Source organism: Apaloderma vittatum, unplaced genomic scaffold (genome assembly GCF_000703405.1).
Source record: "Apaloderma vittatum isolate BGI_N311 unplaced genomic scaffold, ASM70340v1 scaffold8639, whole genome shotgun sequence".
NCBI classification, from domain to species: Eukaryota; Metazoa; Chordata; class Aves; order Trogoniformes; family Trogonidae; genus Apaloderma; species Apaloderma vittatum.
Genome location: NW_009733504.1, coordinates 1 through 20,824, shown reverse-complemented (window position 1 = coordinate 20,824; position 20,824 = coordinate 1). Strand labels below are relative to the sequence as shown.

General features: G+C 40.2%; 1 protein-coding gene across 1 annotated transcript in view; it reads right to left on the bottom strand.

The window, feature by feature from the left end:
* LOC104278833 (Down syndrome cell adhesion molecule) overlaps positions 1 to 19,990 on the bottom strand; it is a gene marked incomplete at both ends in the record, with an annotated part of 62,576 nt that extends 42,586 nt beyond the window's left edge. Inside the window, 2 exons of the mRNA XM_009875929.1 lie at positions 3,566 to 3,719; positions 19,857 to 19,990. Coding sequence (XP_009874231.1) covers positions 3,566 to 3,719; positions 19,857 to 19,990 — 288 coding nt within the window. The remainder of the gene's footprint in view (positions 1 to 3,565; positions 3,720 to 19,856) is intronic.
* Between the last annotated feature and the right edge of the window lie 834 nt (positions 19,991 to 20,824).

Here is a 20,824-nt window from a genome sequence, read left to right as displayed (position 1 = left end):
AAGCCTTCAGTGAATCCTATGGGTCAGGAGTTGCTTTCATTTACTTTCTCACAGAAGATTATACTGCATATTCCAGTATGAGAACCATTAAAGAAACAGACCAACAGGGTGTGTGTACTATCATGTGACCCCCATGTAGAATCGTAGAATATAGAATGTTAGGGGTTGGAAGGGACCTCTAGAGATCATTGAGTCCAGCCCCCCTGCCAGAGCAGGATCCCCTAGGGCAGCCACACAGGAACGCGTCCAGGCGGGGTTTGAAAGTCTCCAGAGAAGGAGACTCCACAACCTCTCTGAGCAGCCTGTTCCAGTGCTCTCTCCCACTAACAGTAAAGAAGTTTCTCCTCATGTTGAGGTGCAACTTCATAACTTGATTCCTTGATTCCTTGTCCTATTATTGGGCATCACTGAAAAGAGACTGGCACTTTGCTCCTGATACCCAGTCCTCAGATATTTGTATACATTTATAAAATCTCCTCTCAGCCTTTTCTTTTCGAGGCTGAACGGCCCTAGTTCTCTCAGTCTCTCTTCATAGCTTTGATGATCAAGTCACTTAATCATCCTTGTAGCTCTCTGTTAGACTCTCTCCAGTAGGTCCCTGTCTCTCTTCAACTGGGGAGCCCAAAACTGGACACAATATTCCAGGTGTGGTTCCACCGAGGCAGAGCAGAGGGGAAGGAGAACTCTCTAGACCTGCTGGACACACTCTTCCTAATGCAGCTCAGGATCCCATTGGCCCTCTTGGCCATAAGGGAATATTGCTGTCCTATGAACAACTTACTGTCCACTAGGACTCCAAGGCTCTCCACAGGGCTTCTTTCCAGTGAGGCAACCTCTAATCTCTGCTGTTACCTGTTATCATTCCTTCCCAGATGCAGGACTCTACACTTGTCCTTATTGCACTTCGTGTTGTTTAAAAACATTAAACACAAAAAGCAACATAGACTAAGAGGGAAACCTGTTAAACATTAATGCTCAGGTAGTCTATAAGAACAGACAAAAGTCAATGTTAAAGTCTGCGAGTTCTCCCAGTGGATCAGATTGCCATGGGTCTAGATCTGTTATCATCACATTGCTAGCAAATGCCATTCTCCATCAGTTATGGTCAGGAAATAAGAGGAAAAAGATGCATGCAAGATTTTATTTTTTAAAAAAATATATTGATAGGTTAAATCCACAACTTTCAAGTTAGGAATGAAGTGTAATTTGAGGGGCAGAGGCATAGTCTGCTTATACGGAGACTTCCATTGTCATGACTATTTTCTGTTGGCGTGTTTTTTGCTTATTTTTGTCAGTTAATTACAGAGAATAACATTCTGTTCTGAGAAATGTAGACAGTAAAGAAAGAAATGTTAGCTTGAATTAAGCTTTCATTTAAATTGGACTATCTATTTCACATCAAACCCCTATCTAGACATTCTCATTGTTGTCAAAGGGGTTCTTAAAGGGGTTATAATTAAGTTGACATAATTCAATTCAAAGTTAACTCTCATTAGCTGTCATGACGGTATCATTACTTGGACAGTTACTGTGAAATAAGTGAAGAAAAAAGGAAGCAAACAACTTCACAGTAATGGCCTGTAGGATATTCTTGCAATAGGGACTAGTGGCAAGATCAGACTATGACGGCTTCTAACACTATGATGTGTTACTTTCTTCTGACATACTGGGGGGTGAGAAAGGTCTTCAAGGGTATTAGATCTATCCATCCTTCTTTACAGTGTGTCCATTGCCCTCATTACTGATCATCATTTTCTCCCAGCTCTCTAACAGGCTCAGTAATGCATTCATGTGGGAAATCTCCTATATGATACAGTAATTTCTAACCTGGCTACATTCAACATTCATAAAATTGCTGTCTACCAGTATTCCTAGTGCCCAGCATAACCTCCACAAATAGATTATACATCCACCTTTCAATATTTCAACTTTGCTCTCACTGATGCAGTATGCAGTTATCTTGCAAAAAACTCAACAAGGGAAAAAGCTCCAGATTTTTCAGAACATTCAGACTTTTCACAGCCTTTAAGACATCCTTCAGGTCACACCACTAACACTGTGTAGCTACTAAGGAAAGCATCTTCTGAAAGACTGTACAAAAGATATCAGAATGAGGCAGAAAGTGAAGGTGATTCTTCTCAGTTGGCAGAAGAAAACTGTCAGCAATAGTATAGTGAGCAAGCCTTTCCCTGCTTGTTCCTACTCAGGCCTCTTTACCTTGCTAGACCCCCACTGTATTTACACTGATACATCTTCCATTGTGATGTAAGGTAGTAACAGTAGTTACTACAGAGTTCTCACGGCAGTGTTGAAAAAGATCCTTCTCATATGATAAAGACTTTAGCCTAGGGAGGGGGCAAAGACAAAACATGAAAATTCCCATCACAAACCTGAAGAACTCCCTTTGCAACTTGTGTGCACTGGAAAGCTATATCATGTGTTGAATAGGACTTTCCAAACACCATCACTGACATCCATGACAATAGCTCTGATAGTTAATCTACCATCATTGAACCACTTATTTACCACCGAGAAAGGCAGGAACAGCAAGCTTCCCTATAGTGATGATAATATGCTCTTCCATGCAGAAAGTGCTTTCATGTTGGTGGCATTTGGCTGAAGTTTTGCAAAACCTTTTTAGACAGTATGTGTCTTCATAAAGCACTATACACTTTATTTTGCATTACTATATCATTAGCCATGTGACTGAAGAATTAGGTGGCTTGTAAAACTGTCAATTAAATGCATCTAACTGCAACTCTAAGGACCTCTGCAATACACTGTTCATACTGGCACATGCTGTGGTGTTATCAATTTGAGTGGGGAAAAAAAAACAGTCTGAAGATCCCATGTAGAGATTGAGTACTAATGGGACACTTCTCATTTTGGTGCCTAAAACATTAGGTCTCTACTTCCAAGCTAAGGTGTTATAGTGTTGTGAACATCACACCTCACAGTACAGGTAAGGCAGAATTTATGAGCTCAAGTAATATCTTTTAACAGAACAACTAATATAGGTGGAAAAAATATGCAAGATTTAAGGCACATTGTCTCTTCTTATTTGAAATAGAAGCAGTGAACTTCAAAGCTAATGTAAGCTGAGAACAATTGTTCAGAGTTTAGATATGTTAATCAGACCATTTTATACAGAAGATAGTACTTGTGGAGTACACAGGAGATATTCATAAGGAAAGGAATGCTAAAGAAGTTATCTTGTATGGAAAGAAAAAAAAGAGACACATTCAGAAGGGGAGGGGGATCATCTGCAAACCCTCTTACCCAACAAAAGAAGATATAAATTGCTCAAAAAAGCAATTTACTTCCTTCTAAGGTAGGTGGGATGAATTACCCCCTAGAGGAGCACGTCATTTTCTCTCTGCTGACTACAGCAAAAGCTTGGGCAATTAGCTGAGACTTGTCATCTAACTTTTTGGAGAGAAGTGAAGTTACTTTTGACAAATCCCACTCTCAGTAAGCAATGAGGCACGAAGAAGCCACGTGCCAATTATAACAGCAATTAGCACTGTAAAGTTCTGGATTGCTTTAAAAAGTGCTGTCATTTTACCTTTAGCTAGTGGTTCCACGGTGATAATCTCACTGCTGTTGCCTCTTCCCGCAGCAGTCACTGCCACCACCCAGACGCTGTACTGACGATTCCGGCTCAGGTTGGGGATTCTGTAGGAAAATGAGTCGGGAGAGGCTTCAAACTCGCTGATTACCTGTGGTGGGAGACAAATATTTCCACATTGAAATAAACAGTGTTTGGAGAAAGCCTGTTACTTCAAGGTACCTTGAACTTGTATCAATTGCTCCAAATGGATGGCAGATGGCAGTAAGTAGAGCAGACAAAATGACTTCTTGCAATCAATTTATATTCAGTGGATTTGGGCCTGTATCTTGCTTACAAATCGTGTTTATTCAGGTTAAGACTTTTATGTGTCTGTTTATTTTAACAGGGCTGGATAAAAAAAATTAAGTGAACATATCTGACAATTTTTTATCATCCATAATTCTGACAAACCAATTTTGGTTTGCACAGCTCTTCCCCAACAGAGGATTCAGTCCTGTACGTGCTGTGAAATCTGGGATTTACTACCTGAGACATGTCTCTGGTCACCTAGATCTGTTTTGCTGGTATTCCTTATCCTTGAGTTTGGTGGCTTATTCCTTTATTAATGGAGTGAATCAAGAAGTAAAACTATGTTCTGCGATAGAGACTGTTCAAACTTCCCCTGAGCCTAGTTTTGTTTAATCACAAAATTACTTCTATTCACAAAATCCCAGCAGAAGGTCACCTCAGCAATTTAGCTGCATTAGTGGGCAAGGACAAGCACTGGAAGAAACGCTAGTTCAGTCTATTCTTCCACTGTCACTTTGGCCATGGGCTGCGGTGAAGATGACCGGCTGCTGTGCAATACTTTCTTATCAGTGAACTGTTCTTCAGTCTGCTTGAACCGACCCTTGAGAGGAAAGGTGAGGAGAAATATATAGATTCTTTTGGGGGATGTGGGCTTTATGCATCTCAGCATATCCTCTATGGAAAGCTCAACTCCTTGGTGGAGGAGAAGGGGAGCCTCATCAGCCCTGAACAGTATTACGATGCTCAATATTGCCGGTTTTATTTCTGACACGGGCTTTGTGATTCTTGTAGGTAAAAATAGAGGGGTAATGAACCATTAGAATGAATAATACTCACTTCTTTGTGCAATACTGAGCATAGTAATGGCTAACTAATACTAGGCTAAAAATAATTAGAACGTTAATGACATAGAAAGGACATTTTACTAGGAATCAGCATTAAAAAAAATGCATCATTGTATTCTGAGCTGGATTCAGACTGACAGAAAGTGCACAAGGAATCTCTTTGATATACAAATGTCTGCAGGTGGTAAAGGCCAATTTAATCTAATCTAATTTGCATTTCAAAAGATAGGTTGACCTGAAAGCATTGGGATATGTAGTCCTTCAGAGTGAATTCCAAATAAACAAAGGATGTTTCTAGATATTAAACACCTCTCCAGTGCAAACTGGTAACCAGCTTCAGCTACTGAATGAGTCACTGTATTTCTCTATTCTTGAGCTGGCATCTCCTATGGCCTGAGGAAGAAGGGAGTTCCTCTCATCTCACTTTTGAAATCTAGGTGGAGATATCTGCATCTAAGCCAGACATCTTGACTCTCTTCAGAGACCATGCAAAAAAAGGGTAATTTCTAAGGCAAGATTCTTCTGGCCTATTTGAGACACATACATGGCAATGGCATAAATCAAGCCTTTGACGTACCTGTGTTCCTCCATCAGTTACAGAAGCATCCGTATTACTAGCCCAGGCATAATTGTCTGCACTGAAAGCATCTGAAGTCTAAGTGCTTGTTAACAAAAATACTCAACTCCCTGGCTTTTGCACAATTCTGTGCCTCTGTTTCCGCAAGAATACATTCTATTTCCTTCATGGAGAGTAACTTCTCTGGGAAGACTGGTTTGCTCCAGCTAGCAGTTATCTAGACTCAACCCAAGCACAAATAGGGACCTTGCCATACGTTCTAGCCGATGTCATTGTTTCTGTCAAATGCCAAGTCAATTTGCCCCATTTAGGAAGCATTTGCCTGGGACTGTACTTTCGATATGAAGAGGTCAGTGCAGGCAGACACTTCTATTATCACGTGAAATATTACAGCAGGTTTTGAGAACCATCTGTTTTGACATTTACACAAGAATATTGGACAAATGCCTGTACCTTGACACGTCATGCACAAAAATTAATGTATTGATCATGGAGCAAGAGGCTGCATTTTAATATTCATGAGGCAGCATTTTCTAGGATTAATTTGAAAGTCAAAGAGGCTAGGCTGTCTCTGGCACTTAGGCTCCACTCATTAATGCAGCTACCTAGTACATGGATACAGCATGGAGTAACAGCTAACCATTGCAGACTTTTTACTGCTGAACTTTCATTCCAGCAAGCATCAGTCCAGTTAAATTCGCACTATTTTTTTAACATGAGTCTCATGGTTTATGAAAGGGACATATGGCTGCCTTTAGAAGCCACTCCTAATACTGCAGATCTGCTTGAAACACTTTGCTGCTTTGCTTCCCTCTGCAATGGCAGAGATAGGAACAGTCAGACAGACACACACCCTGTATACCATTGCTAAACACAGGTCAGAGAAATCTGGTTTGAGATTTTACATTTGGGAGAAGGTGAGCAGCTAAGCAGAAAATGAAAACCTCAGTCTTGAAGCTGCAGCACTGACTCTAAGTGCTTCTGCTCTGAGGACTGAAGTTAGAGACAAAACTGAAAAAAATAACAACCCTCCAAAATTCCTCTGGTTGCAATGTGGTCAGCTAGAAGAGCATGCAAAATTGTCTCAACACAGAGGAGCTCTCTCTCCGTGGAACTCCAGAAATGAAATGATCACAGAATTAGCTTCTTTAATGCCTTTTAAAATGCTTCATCTTCAATTCCTTTATTTTGCCCAGAGAACCAGCACCATTCACACATTTGCAGCTGTAGCTATTCCAAACATAAATTCAATTATTCATTGAATTAATTTGTTAATTGAAACTGGTAAACATATTGTAACTGAATTAATGATTCTTATTTTCTTAAAACAAACTCTTATAGCACAAGATTTTGGTTTCTAACTGGTTAACATACACCTTCTGTTTCTTCAGCTAACATTTCCCTTTAAGTACTTGGGGATGCTCCAGAGACAAAGAATCGATTTTACTTTTAACTTTTGCCTGTCATTTCAATTAGACTAGCATGCCAGAAACTTTCATTATACAAGAAGAAAAAAGGGAGCTTTGTCAGCAAAGAGAGGATTAAACAATTGAAATAAGAAATATTTTAAAGGAATGTCACCCTGTCACATAGTGGTCTTTGCATGTGCCAGTATGAAGCACATACTGCTGTTTTATCCCAAAAGCAGTAACATGCTTGCTCAAGGGATTTTTATTCTAAATGCTTATTTTATTCAGCTTATAGATGATGGGTAAATTTTTCTTCTGTCTTTAGTTCACTGTTTAAAAAGCATAGACAAGGCCAAGTCTCTAAAATGTCAGCAAGGGCTGTGAAGAATAAAATGAAATCAAAGTCCTTTTTCAGGGTGCAGTCAATCTACCTCCCACATCAGGCAACAGTAAGCTGAGGAACAACCACCGCAGGGAGCATCATTTTCCCCTGATGCAACTACAGCTCTATTGGTGTACATCGCTCTGCACACTTTGAAGCAGTATGCCTTCTCCTGGCATTTCTGACTCCTTTAGAAAGCAATTAGACAGGTAATGGGTATCATTCAGTCAAAGCTTGCACCTTGCCTGCCACTGCTTCTACACAATTTCTGATGTAAGATAGGTGCGCTGAAGATGTCCATCACCTCATGCTCTGTATGTTGTGAGAAAACTTAGAGGTAAACTGAGAAAGCCTTATGGAGACTTTAAGGACAAAAGTGAAAAGCAAGAAACATCCCAGGTTTGTGGTATTTGTTGTGTAATGAAAGCATATACAAGTTGGCTACTTTTATATTGGCTGCCTCATCTTGAAAATTGAAAATACTTAAATATCCTATCTAGAGTGGCATGTGTGTTTTCACTGTGAATTTTGGTATAAAATATGGCCATAGTATCATCTGAAAACAGGGCTGGAAGGACCCTAAGAGCCATCCAAGTCTATCTTTCTCCTTTAAACCAGGTTCAACTATATGTGCATAATTTCGGACAGACATTTGTCCAACCTGTTTTTGAAGACTTACAATAAATTGAAATACTACAACTCCCTAGGCTCCAAGACCTATTCCACTGTTTAAATAATCTTACTATTAGAAAGCTTTCTTGGAACCTAGCTTGAGTTTCCTGCTGCAGTTTAAGCCCATAGCTTCTTTTCCAGTCTACTAGGAACATTTAGAATAGATTATTACCTTCATCTTTGCACCAGTCTTTAATCTACATGAAATTTTATCATCTCTTTCCACACCAATACCCTTATCTTTTTACAGCTTAACAATCCCGATGCTTTCAACATTGTCCAGAAATCACATTTTCTCTAACAGTTTCTCTAATAATATCTGCTGTTATCCTTTGCAGTGTCTAACAATGGTCCATAGCCTTTTCAAATACAGTTTCCAAACTTGTATTCAATAGTTCCAATGTGTGGCATTTGACTTTTAACAACAGGATTATAGAGGTTGTTAATGTTCACCTTGGGATGCACAATAACCCCAAAATCCTCTTCTGAAAGATCTAGCCAATTGCTCTCTACCTAGTACTTTTGTAGCTGGTTATTCACAATACCCATTTTCTTGCACTTACCCATATTAAATTTTATCCAACTATTTCCAGATCAATCTTCCAGTTCATCAAGATATATCTGAACTACAGTTCTGTCTCCAGTGTACTTGCAACCCTTTCCAGCCTTATATCTCCTGCAAATTCCATAGGCACTCCTGCTACTTCATTATCCAAGTCACTAATGGAACCACTGACCAAAAGTGGACTCAGGAGAGATACCTATGCTGCTCCCTCCTGGTCACAAAAATGAACCAGCAGTTTCATAGTCTCCCACAGAACAGCAATCAGTTTTACATCTAGTCTGAGCTGTCTCAGTGAAACCATGTATGCTTAGCTAAGTTTCTCCTAATAAACATGCATCCTCTGGGCTTATCTCCACTGCTAAATGGCAGAGAGCCAGGAAGTGCATTGAGCACTTCACCCCAACGATCCACAATGCTTTTTAACTTGAACTCTAGCTCAGTTTTGTGCTACTCTAAATAGCTCTCTTCAAAATCATAGAATCATAGAATCGTAGAATGGCATAGGCTGGAAGGGACCTTAGAGATCATTTACTACTTTAGAGTGGCTAGTGCTAAGCAATGTAGACAGCTGTCAGTCAATGCCACATAGTCTTGGGGCCAGGTGCAGCTCCTTGGCCCGTGTTTAATCAGCAGTACAGCTGAGGCCTACAAAGAGCACTGAGTCACATCAGTAATTAAAGTAAGTTTTTAGTTCTTCTGCAAGGTTAAAATACAAAGATGTCCATCTTGCTGCACAACACCATCACAGAATTTCCTACTCTGCTCTGCCATACACTTTTTTTGCTCCTGGAAATGACATTTTAGGGTCTCTTGGACTGACAAGCCATCCAGTAATGGGGGCTACAACAAGTTGTTTCTACCCGTAAGTAAACTGGGTTAACATGAAATCAATACATTACTGTATTTTTAGAGAATGAACTTCAAGTTCTGCATCCCTGAACACAGTAGACAGACCACTGATGTACCCTCTCAGTGAACTCCATAAATATGTGAAACTCTGCCTGAGGTCATGGACTAGTAGTTTTCTCCATGACTGCTGGCTTTTGCCTTGTTTCCTTTGACAGATGGACAGATAGTCAGAGCTGCATATAACCACCAATTCTGGAACACACACAGTTTTCAATAAGACTCTGGATACCACTTCAGTCATATAATGACTTCTGTCCAGGTCTTTCTATTTTGACTCATGCTTTGAAACATGGCATCTGTTTTCCACTGAGCATTCTTGAAGATAACTGTTGTAAACAGAAGCTGGGCTCAGAGCTGGGGCTATGAGGAACCTGATGTAGTTAAAGTTGTCCCTGCCCACTGCAGAGGGGTTGGACTAGATGACCTTTAAAGGTCCCTTCCAGCCCAAAGTGTTCTATAATTCTACGATCTTATGAAAACAGAATGCCACCTCCATATAAAATGTTATTTTTCTTTTTTCTTTAATTGAGTAACTAAAATGTTAGAAAGGGCAAGAAAGAAGTTTTAAAAACAATAGAGGCAGCTCCCTGCCTTCCCACCTGCAGGACAATCTTGCAAACCCATTTCCAGGAAGGCAGCCACATCCAGAAGACAGCCCAGCCCCACTGCCTAGACTTCTAGGTAGCCCATGGGGTCTGTCGCTTGGGAGCCACTGAGGTACACCACTTGCTTGCCCCTTTGCAGCAGCTCACAGAGAGCCCGTCAGTGTCCTGGGGGTCATGATCAGGGAAGCAGCATGTGGTGTCATAGGTTGATGACCACAGGAAGGTCAGGAGACCACTTTCTGTGCTGCTAGGAGTTCTGCTGTCTCCTTTGGTGCCCCCAAGAAGTCACCAGGTTTGTTCAGAGTATTTCAGCCAACTCATAAATTGTATGATATCATCTGGTCCCAAGCGCTCTGTCCTCTGTATTGCACAGGAGGGAATGGGATGAATTCAAACCTGTTAAAACACAGTGGAGCTGACACTAAGGACTTATTGTTAGACTCTATTGATATACCTGTATTTGAGACTAGGTAGTGAGACAAGACCAGAGTTTTATGAAAATATCAATATCAAATTTGTTTTATCAGGGCTTTGCAAGGAGACCTTTTAAAAGTTATGTAAAAGAGCCCATCAATAGAATTATTTTATACTCTGTCACATCTCTCCTGAGATCTGCTCTAGGACAAAAAAAATGTTAGGCAGAAAATATAAACTTGACAAAGTAATTAAAGATTGAATTTGTATGGGAGTCGGTAACAATGTTGTGAAATAACTATGAAAAAGCTGTAAACAGTACATGTGGTGTATTAAAAAAGACATGTTTTGAATACCATTCAAAATAAGTTTTTAAAATAACCCCCAAATTATGCACGGGTTCTATGCTATATAAAGAACAAGAAATAGTAAACATAAATATCTTCATGTTACAAAAATTACTATATAGATACATTGATAAATACTGTTTGTAGTACACAAATCAATGAACATACATTTTTCATTCAACCTTACAACATTCTACTGACTCTAAATAAGTTACTGTTCAATAGTAACTTTATCTACTTTACCAACATATGCCATCTACCTCTCCCCTGTTTCAAAGAGACTTTCAGCATCCCTTTAATCACTGAAGCCTCTACAGTGTGTAACAACAAATCATTTCTGGCTTATAACTGGTTTTGCTCTATTTTCGATGCCTTTTATTCATGTCTTTAAACTGAAGAGGAATCAAGTGTCAGGAAGTGTGATGCAAAGCTGCCTCACATTGAGTTAGAACTTGGACAGTTCCTAAACAAAATCAAGACAAGACTTGTGGCTGCCTTAAAGAATTGTATGAAAAATACCTGGATGCTGAGAATTTCTGTTGTAAAATACTAGTTATTCAAAGATCTAGTTTAAGATAACTGCATATACATTCATATCATCTAACATAAGATGCATATCATCTTGTTTAAGACAACCTTGTATACTTTCTCTAGAGTAAACAAAGAGAAGGGAAGCTTTTGGAAGAAGATTCATACAGCTTCTCCCAGATATCTAGCTTTTTTCCTTTAATGAAAGGAAAGCCTTGACCCCAACAGAAGTACCTCTCTTTTTGATGTCTGAAGTCAGGTGAACTCAATTCCACCTTGAGTCTACAAGTTACAGAGCAGAGATGACTCTTGTTTTACAGGGCAACCCCTGGATTCTCTGATAGTGCTCTGGTAGGATATCAGTAATACATTGCAAAGAATACTCCCCAGGCATTTTCTGGAAGGTTCTGTATGTATTTGTACTGGGGTATCCTATCTCAGACTTAGTGGATTTCATAAGAAACCAAGATATTTGGCCTACGTGTTTTCTCTTGGAACCTTTTGAAAACTGCATGACCACAGTTGGGAGGCTGTGATCCATGCATTTGCGGAAGAGAGGAAGGAAACCTAGAGAAAGAATCTGATTCATGCCACTCTATTTTACTGAACAGAAGAAACTCCACTATTATACACCCTCACTGGGGAATCTGACTGTAGTTCTTCCCTCAATACGGTGCTCTACAGATTGGTAGAAAAAGGTGCATAGAGATGTGAGAAACAGATGAATAGTCTAGTTGCTGCTGCTGCTACTACTGGCGGTTATCCTCTCACAGGACTGAGCAGGCAGAATATACATGGGAATGGTATCTGGTGCAGAGATCATACACCAATGTTTAATTTAACAGCAGGTTAAACTATGTAATTTTCTTTCATTTTAGTGGGTTTAGATCAAAAGCAAAAAAATGAATACAGTCATCTAACAGTCTTAAGAGTATGTTTCTCACAGAAAAATAAATATACCAAAAAGACCAGTAATGGTCTGCCCCAAATGTTGGTCAGTTTCCAATGTCAATTACATTTTCTAGTACACTGACTTGGGGTTTGGCCTAATATAAGCTCATTTCCTTCTTCTCCGTCATTACTTCACATCTATTCATCTCTCCTATCTTCCAAACCCAACTGTTTCACAGAAATATTTCCAGGCCAAGATGAATCTTTGCTTGGTTTTCATCTTTTGTATCTTTGGATAAGTGCAGAATTCTGAATTTTGGAGAAGTCCAAAATATGAATTACAGTCTTCAAAGATTCTTTCAGACAGAGATCACTGCCAGGTATCTTGTGGATGAATGTAGGCTTTTCACTATGAGATACCTCCTATTCATCACCCTTATTTCATCATTGGGGTCTGCTTGTGTGTTCTGGTTCGTCATCCAGCTAATCCAGCTCATACTTTTACCATGACAGCATCATTTGGGATATTTGCAGGAACATTTTCACACCATTCATATGCTTCAACAGCATCTTGCTCTGGAATTTCTTTTGCTTCCAGTCCTCAGGTTTCTGGTGGTTTGGGACCTCAGTCAAGGAGAGTTTAAGGGAGTAACATATCTCTTAGCAGAATCCCTGTTAGCAACAGTTTGATCAGTAACATCTCCAAACTATTTCCAGGATTGAAGACCAGAGAGTAAACTGGTTCTCTTATGAGAAAAGTAGGTTTTTAAATTTGTACTTGGATGCTTTGAAACCTTCTTGTCACATTTGCCAGTCATTGAGTATTCATGCTGGAAAGTGAAATGCAATGTGAAATCTTCTTTAGATAGGGTGAAGCTAATCACAGTTAGGCTCAGGGACTTTGTGAGCAGCCTCAAAGAGGCAATGGTGCTCTATGGATATTCGTTTCATGCTATACAGTAAGAGATTTGGTGTCAAAGAGAAGGAGCTTTAAAAGTCTGGCATAGATATAAATACTCACCACTCAGAACACTAAGGTGCATATGAAACCTTTAATCAAAGACAATGAAATTCACATTAAAAAATAACAAGCCCTCCTGTAATATGCTGAACAGTTATGGGTTTGGTATTAACAACATGTTTATCGAACGTAATGCCCAAGAGAACCCAGTAATATCTTCATGCAGCACAGACAGCTTTTCAGAAGAAAGCAGTAATGATTACAATTTGAGTAAAGCATCTTTTCTGATGGAGAAACCATATGCTGCACACACGTAGAAGCTAAACAGGTTCACACGTGTAGAAGGTAAGCAGATATACACACCTCTGCAAAATGGAGAACATTGTCAACTATGGAGAAAACAGTCCACTCTGCTTAGACAGGAACAAGTTGCATTAGTGGAAGCATCCCCTAGAGCGACACTTTGCTGCGGGGGTGGTGTAGGCAGCAGGAGCATTTGGCAATAACAATGCTCACAAGCCAACTGAGGATTGTTTGGATGGGGAAATCTTGAGTGGGCTCATAGTCTTGCAGGAAGGGACCTGTTCAGGAGTGGGGGAAGCCAAAGCGTTGCTGACTGGTAAAGCCATTGCCACATCAGTTATCACAGCAAGTACAGAGAGAGGCTCAGCAACTCTGCTCAAGACTGCAATTGGTGATGAGAACCTGAGTCATACAACATAAAGAAGGAAGGACAGCAGGAGAACATGATCAAACAGGTAGTGGAAGGTGGCGGTGAAGATATTAGAAGGCTGGAATTTGTGACTTCTGACAACATGGAAAAGATTCCTGCTCCACTTGCAGATCTGCAAGTTCAGAATATGTACAATGCTCTGGGTACAGCTGAGGAAGAACAAAAATCCATCAGAGGATTCATCAGAGCCAACTGAGCCTTAACCTAGTGTCTGCACAAAAGCAAAAAAATGATGTGATAGCTATTGGAGACTCCAATAGAGGATAGAGGCACCAATCTGCCAACCTGACCTGATATCTTGGGAACTTTTTGCTTCATAGGCTTTAAGATTTGAGACGTGTGGAGACATTGTCAAGGCTCATCCAGCCTTAGAACTATTTTCTGTTGCTGTTTTCTCTTCAGATTTCATTGGTAAGGTTTGCCCTCAGGCTTCCAGGTGACTAAACCTTCTTGAAGAGTATTTGGGAGTGAAGCTCTACTCACAGTAAAGGGATACTGAATTAGGGAGAACTTAAGAATTACTTAATTAGACATACAGAAGCCCATGGTACCAAATAGGATGCAAGTGAGGGTACTCGGGTATATTTGAAAGATGATGGCGATCTGATCACTGGAAAAAGACAAATGCCACACTCATCTTCAAGAAGGGCAGGAAGGAGGAACTAGGTAACTAGAGGCTGGACAATCTAGTCTCAATAATATGAGATGGAAAATGAGTAAATTCTACTAGATGCCATTTTTAAACACATGAAGGAGAGGAAGGAACAACTGACGTGGATTTACCAAATGTAGATCATGCTTGACCAGTCTGATTCCTTTCTATGACATGGTGACTGCCACTGCGGACAAGGGGAGGGTGGTGGATGTTGTTTATCTCAGCTTCAGCAAAGCTTTTGACCCAGTCTTCCACAGTGTCTTTACGACCAGACTGGTGAAATATGGGCTGAACAAATGAACAATAAATAGATAGAAAATTGTCTGCACTGCTGGGCTCAGACTTGTGAGCAGTGGTGCAAAGTTCAGCTTCAAGCCAATAATTAATAATATCTCTCAGTGTTCATTTTTTGGGACCAATACTGTTTAATGTCTTCATTAATGACCTGAGAGACAGAACAAGAATACGCTGTCAGCAAATCTGTGAATGGCCTGAAACTAAGCGTAACAGTTTACATGCTGGAGAGCAGGCCTGTTTCTCAAGTGTACTTAGACAGGTTGGAGAAATGGAGTGACTGGAATTTCACTAAGTTCAGAAAGAGCAAATACAAAGTCCTGCATCTGGGGTAGAATAACCCCATACACTAATACAGCCTGAGAGATGACTGTTCAAATGGCAGCTCTGCAGAAAAGCAGGTCTGACACTAGCAACTCTAGATTTGTAAGAGTGTGGACATCAGGTCCGCTTTACTTTGTACTTACGACACTACATCTAAGTACTCTGTTCAATTTAGGGCTCTCCAGAACAAAAAAAACATGGACAAACTGGAGCAAGTACAGGACAGGACTGTCAGGGGATGGTCAGGAGGCTGGAGCACAGTGCATGCATAAAAGAACAGGCTGAGCCACATCTGTCTGTCAGCCTTAAGAAAAGATGGTTCAGGAGAGACTTTATTGCCATCTAAATATATTTCATCAGCTGATATAGAGAAGATGGAGTCAAGCTCTTTTTGAAACTGCAGAGCAGGAAAATTTTGACCTGGCAAATTCTGATCAGCTGGGTGAAAATATTTACCAGGATACCATAGCCAGATATTAGAACCAAGGCCCAGAGAGACTGTGGGATCTCCATGCATGGAGGTGTTCAAGACTTCACTAGACATGTCTCTGGGCAACTTCATGTAATTAAACTTTCTCTGAGAAGGGGGTTGGACTAGATGACCTCCAGAGGAACCTTCCAACCTAAATTCTATGATCATATGGAAGTTTAAAACAGAAATCCAGTTGGCCAGAATATGTATACAACAACTGAAACCAAATACTGTCAGAGCTAATGTGCAACCCTCTGAGAAAAAGAAACAGATTAGATAGCTACCAAGATGTTTCCGAAGTTAGACAGGGGAAAGGCTCCAATAAAACTCCTATGACATTTTACGCCATTGGCAGTATCTAAAGTCTTTCATGTCTGAATACTTTCTATGCACAGTTCCCTGAACATTTTCTGCTTTTAGCTTTCACTATTAGGAAATCATAGAGCAATAGTGAATTCATCTTGTTCCAGATCTTCATATGAGTGGAACAAAGACAAGAACCATCTGACAATATCCTGAAAAGGAAAATTGCTGAAAAGGAGTGCAGTCTCCACTTATTATCCTTTTATAATGCAGTTCTACTTACACAACTCCTTTTCCATAAATCTCCAGGCATCCCATGGAGAAAGCAGAAGACTGATGCACAATTTAACGACCTGCTTTGCTGAAAACAGCAGGATAAGACTGTTTAATATGTTTTCCCCTATTAGTGAATGACTGACCAATGGATCAACTCCAACAAAACCCCAGCACCAAAACCAATATTGACTGCAGTATTCTGTTCAAGAAACCATAATAGATTTTAACATATGTATATCTGATTGAGTGATGTCATGCTGCTTGTTGACACCCAGATGATGCAGTAGTCCACATGTCTGCAACTCTTAATCTCTCTATGTTTTCCCTGTCAGTTCTCATATTTTCTCAGCCTTTCCTGTGCCAGGAAATACTGATTCTTAACCTTCAATCTCCTGTGTTCTTTCTGTGTTGCTTTTTACCTGTTCTGAGATTAGTTTCCCAGGCTGGCTAGCCATTGCATGTTTTGTGACACAATGACCTTTTCTGGGCACTTTCTGCCATCTGAATTTTATCTAATCTAATCCCATTGATTCGTCCTTACATAGTGTACTGATCTAGATGCAACCAGAGGTCCGTGGAGTGTGGGTTTTTTTCAGAAATCACCTAAATCTCATTTTCTCTTACCCTTTTATAAGCCCTGGTAATACACACTTAAATCCAAGGCAAGTGCTGGAGAAGCTACCTAAGGCAGCTCAGCCCACAGGCACGTAGGAGCAGAACCACCTACCTCCTTTGCTAGGATTCAAACCATGGACCATGTCTATGGCACCATTGGGAAAACCTACACTGACAGGAGAGATGGCAGATTGTGCCGCAGCCAGTAGTCCTGCCCGTTGCTTCCCTGAGGCCTGGGTAGAATGAGAGTGTACCTACTGGTACGTTGGGCATGAGAATAAAGGACTCTTTAAGTCATAATTCTGTATTTTTTTCTATATTTGCAGAATAAAAAAGAGAAATTTCTGCCTAATAATGCCTATAATAATATATGCATAACATTTAAACAATATGACTTTGGATCTTTGCTTGCCCTTTGTCTTGGCTAGAGAATAGATTGGAATGGAGACTAATTTTTATTTTTAACACATTAATCCTACTTGTGTGTTGGAACATCCCAGGCAAACACTCTCCTTAGGACTCAAAATACTTAAAAAGAAAATGTCTGCATCCTTCTATACCGGAGCAGCAGAAGTTTTAACAGCTTCTGCCCTTGTCAAGAAAACTGAACTGTGCAAAACTGAACTGAGGCAGCAAATCTTCATCTTACAATATCTCAAGGTCATGAGTGTTGGTTTTTGTAACAAAATTTTGCACAATACGATCAACAGAGTTAATTAGTTTTGCTGTTGGTGACTTAAACATCACAGCAGTGCTTTTGTGTAAAGGACTATCTTATTAGTCTAAGTGTCTAGAGTGTCTAGTTTGTTCTCAACAAACACATACTGCTAGTACAATACAAACTTCAAAGAATATAGCCATCCTTTTCTCTTTCTCCTCTCTGATGCTTAAAAACTGCGTTTTCCTTTCTGCTTAAATATCAGACTTCTAGCAAAGATATTTTGCAACCAGGGCTTTGACTGAAGGGGGGAAGTCTGTTCAGGAACATTTTATGTCTCTACACCTCCACCTACAGCACTCACTACTTACGGTGGCAGAAGAGATGGTAAAGACACAGGTCTTTTATTTATTCCCCACCTCACACTAATTTGAGACCTCTTGCGCTATCAACTGTTTGTCTCTACCAACAGTAAATCATACAAGAAGTTCCTTGGAATATGCAGAATCACAGAATCCTAGCATGGTTGTACAGACCGTATTTGCATAGGAGTGTTAGCCTTCAAGCACCTCTGCAGCCTGCTTGTTTCACTGCAAAATTAGCTCTGAATAAAATGACTTTTTATTTCATGATCCTTTTAATGAAAGGAAAATTCTTTACAACACTTCACAAAGCCTTGCAATAAGAACTCTTGATCCCCTTGTCAACACATCCAGCCTGATAATGAGAAAATGTTTTCCTAAAAATTGCCTTCCTTTACCAACAATTAAAAAAGTGCTTTCCATAAAGGATTTTGTTAGAAATAAAGCTGGGGGAGTGTGTCTTATATTAAATGTGTCCTGAGTTCTTGCACTTATTTTAAGATGTCCAACTTGGCATTGAGTGTGGTCACTGCCTCACTCACCACAGAGGACTGTAAAAAAATACTGCTCTGTAAGCCATAACTCATGCTGTCTGCAAAACACTGGTGAGAAGTACTACAAGGACTGTACTTGTACGTACATATTGTACATATACATGTATATATGCATATGTATATGTATTTTTAAATATTTATAAGTATTTATATGTGTACACCCCCTTTCATGCACACAAATAACAATAGGATAACTATACATTAACAATTAACGAGTGCCTCCACATTGGAATGAGGTATACAGTGATAGAGCTAAGATGTTTATTTTCCTCATGATGTATAAACATTCAAAAATCATTGCTGGCAAAGCCTCAGGAAGCAACACTGCAGCTTTTTGCACGGTAACCAGCAAGAGCCAGCAGCACCACCTGGTGTTCTCACCAACTCCCTAGAAAAGTGCTTGGGCAAGATCTAGGTCTGTAAATTCCTCTTTCTTTAACCCACCATTTGCCATGAAAATATATGAATCATGATGCAAAAATCTCTATCTAGTTTATATTTAAATGGTATGCTCAAGATAGTTCGGTTTGCACGGCTACAATTAGCAAATTAATGGAGTTACAAGTCAGTAGTCCCAGAACACGAAGGAAGCAAAGATCTCCAGCATTTAGCTTTGAATGTAACTAATAAATCCTGCTTCTAGTAGCATGTATCAGTTTAAGTATAGCCACAATGCCCCATCTCCCCTGCAAAACCTGCAGAATTAGTTCACTTGCAGAAAGAGTGCATTGGGTGAGGATGTGTCTGCCTGCAGGGTCCCTGTCACACATACTCTCAGGCCTTCCTTTCCCTCAGCCAACTTTGAAAACAAGCCTGAGGCACTTTCGGAAATTTCCCTGTCAAACTCCTCCTGCTTCTGGAACAGTATTTTCCTCGTCTATTAAACTAAGATTGCATTTTGCAACTTGCAAAAAGATGGAACTCCTGCTCAAAAACTAAATCAAAACCTCAGATAAAAACTAAATAAGTACTTTTTTCAAAGTACATTACGATAAATATCAATGGATATTTACAAAGAGCAATTAGCTGTTGTGTTTAAAGATAAGTGGATTACTTTGGTTCTCAGAAAGGGAGAAAGATACCTGATAATTCAATTCAATTCAATTTGTCTCTTGTCTCTTTCTCAGCAAGTAATAGCATGTGGGCAAATACTAGAGTGGGCAAATACTCCAGGCATAAATAAGCTCATTCACAAGCAAGTGTGTTTGCTCATAAGTAATAATGTTCCATCAAACATAAATACTCAACACAGAAAGGCAGGAACTTAGATTAAAACACACTTAAGTATGGGCACATAAATACACGCCTCCTCTTGTAACAGGACTCGTGCATCTGGTCCTATAAAAGGTAATTGAGCACATTTTTTAAAATCCTTCAAACCTTTAAAAGATACTTAACTTCCATTGTGAGTTTTGAAATAATTTCTGTTTTTTTAAGCAGTGCAAAAGTTGGATAGATGGGAAAAAACCAAAACCAACTCTCAGACGTCCCCCATAGCCCCAGGATCACCTTTCACCGTGGTTAAGGTGAACAAATGGCAGGAAAGGAAGCAGCAAGGAGAACATCAAGCATCGAGTATCTGCAAACACACGGCTTCAGCCCCGAATGCCAGTGCTGCCCATCTGCGGTCACCCTACGGGACTTACTGTGGGGTAGGGGTGTGAGCAGAAGACGGTGTATTTCCGAATAATGCCGTTCAGCTTGAGAGGAGGGAGCCAGGAGACGAAGACGGTGGAGGCCGAAGCCGCAGCAGCTTTAACACCAGCAGGAGGACCTGGAACTGGAATATTAAGATGTGTTAGAGTGGCCCAAGGCAGGTACTCCGAGGAGTAGAAAGAAAAAGGGGAGTGTGCTGCTTTGTTAACTGTGTCCCTGTGGACTGAGATGGACACCCTGTGTTAGGAAGAAGCCTCTATGCTGCCCACACCAGGGGAGGCGGTCTGGAGATCTGTGCCCCCATCCCTAAGAGGGGAGAAGCTCTGCTTCAGAGAGTCCCAGAGCAGCAGGTGCCACTGGTGTTCAAACTTTCATGACGTGTTGTCCTCAGCCTTCATGCATGAAAATACGTTATGTGTGGCCAGTGAAATTGCCAAACAATTTATTACTACAAATTGTCAATTGTGAACACATACCTCATGTAAAAATATTATCCACTATATAAATAATAGGCATGTAAACATTTTAATGGACACACGCAGCAGAAGTGTGAATTAATGGAGACCAAATGAGCTGTAGTGCCACACAGTTAGCACTGCCTGATGTGATCCGGCTCTAGATAGTGGCATGATCTGTGAGCACACATCTTTATCTCCAGCCTCACCCTCAACAGCTCACACCTCTATCTAGCACTTCAGAATGTGAATGTATAACTTTTTCTCTAATTCCAGTAGCTATCTACACAAGCCACCAAAAACTGCCACAGAGAAACAGGAGAAAACCCCTCCTCTCTAAAATGGCATGGAAAAAACTTCAGCCAGGAAATGCTAAAATCATGATATATGATCTATAGCTAGCTTTTCAAACGTTTGCATTTTGAGAAAGGTTTTAATGTCATGAGCATATATTGCTGATGACACAAAACTATGAGGAGTGGCTGACACACCAGAAGGCTGTG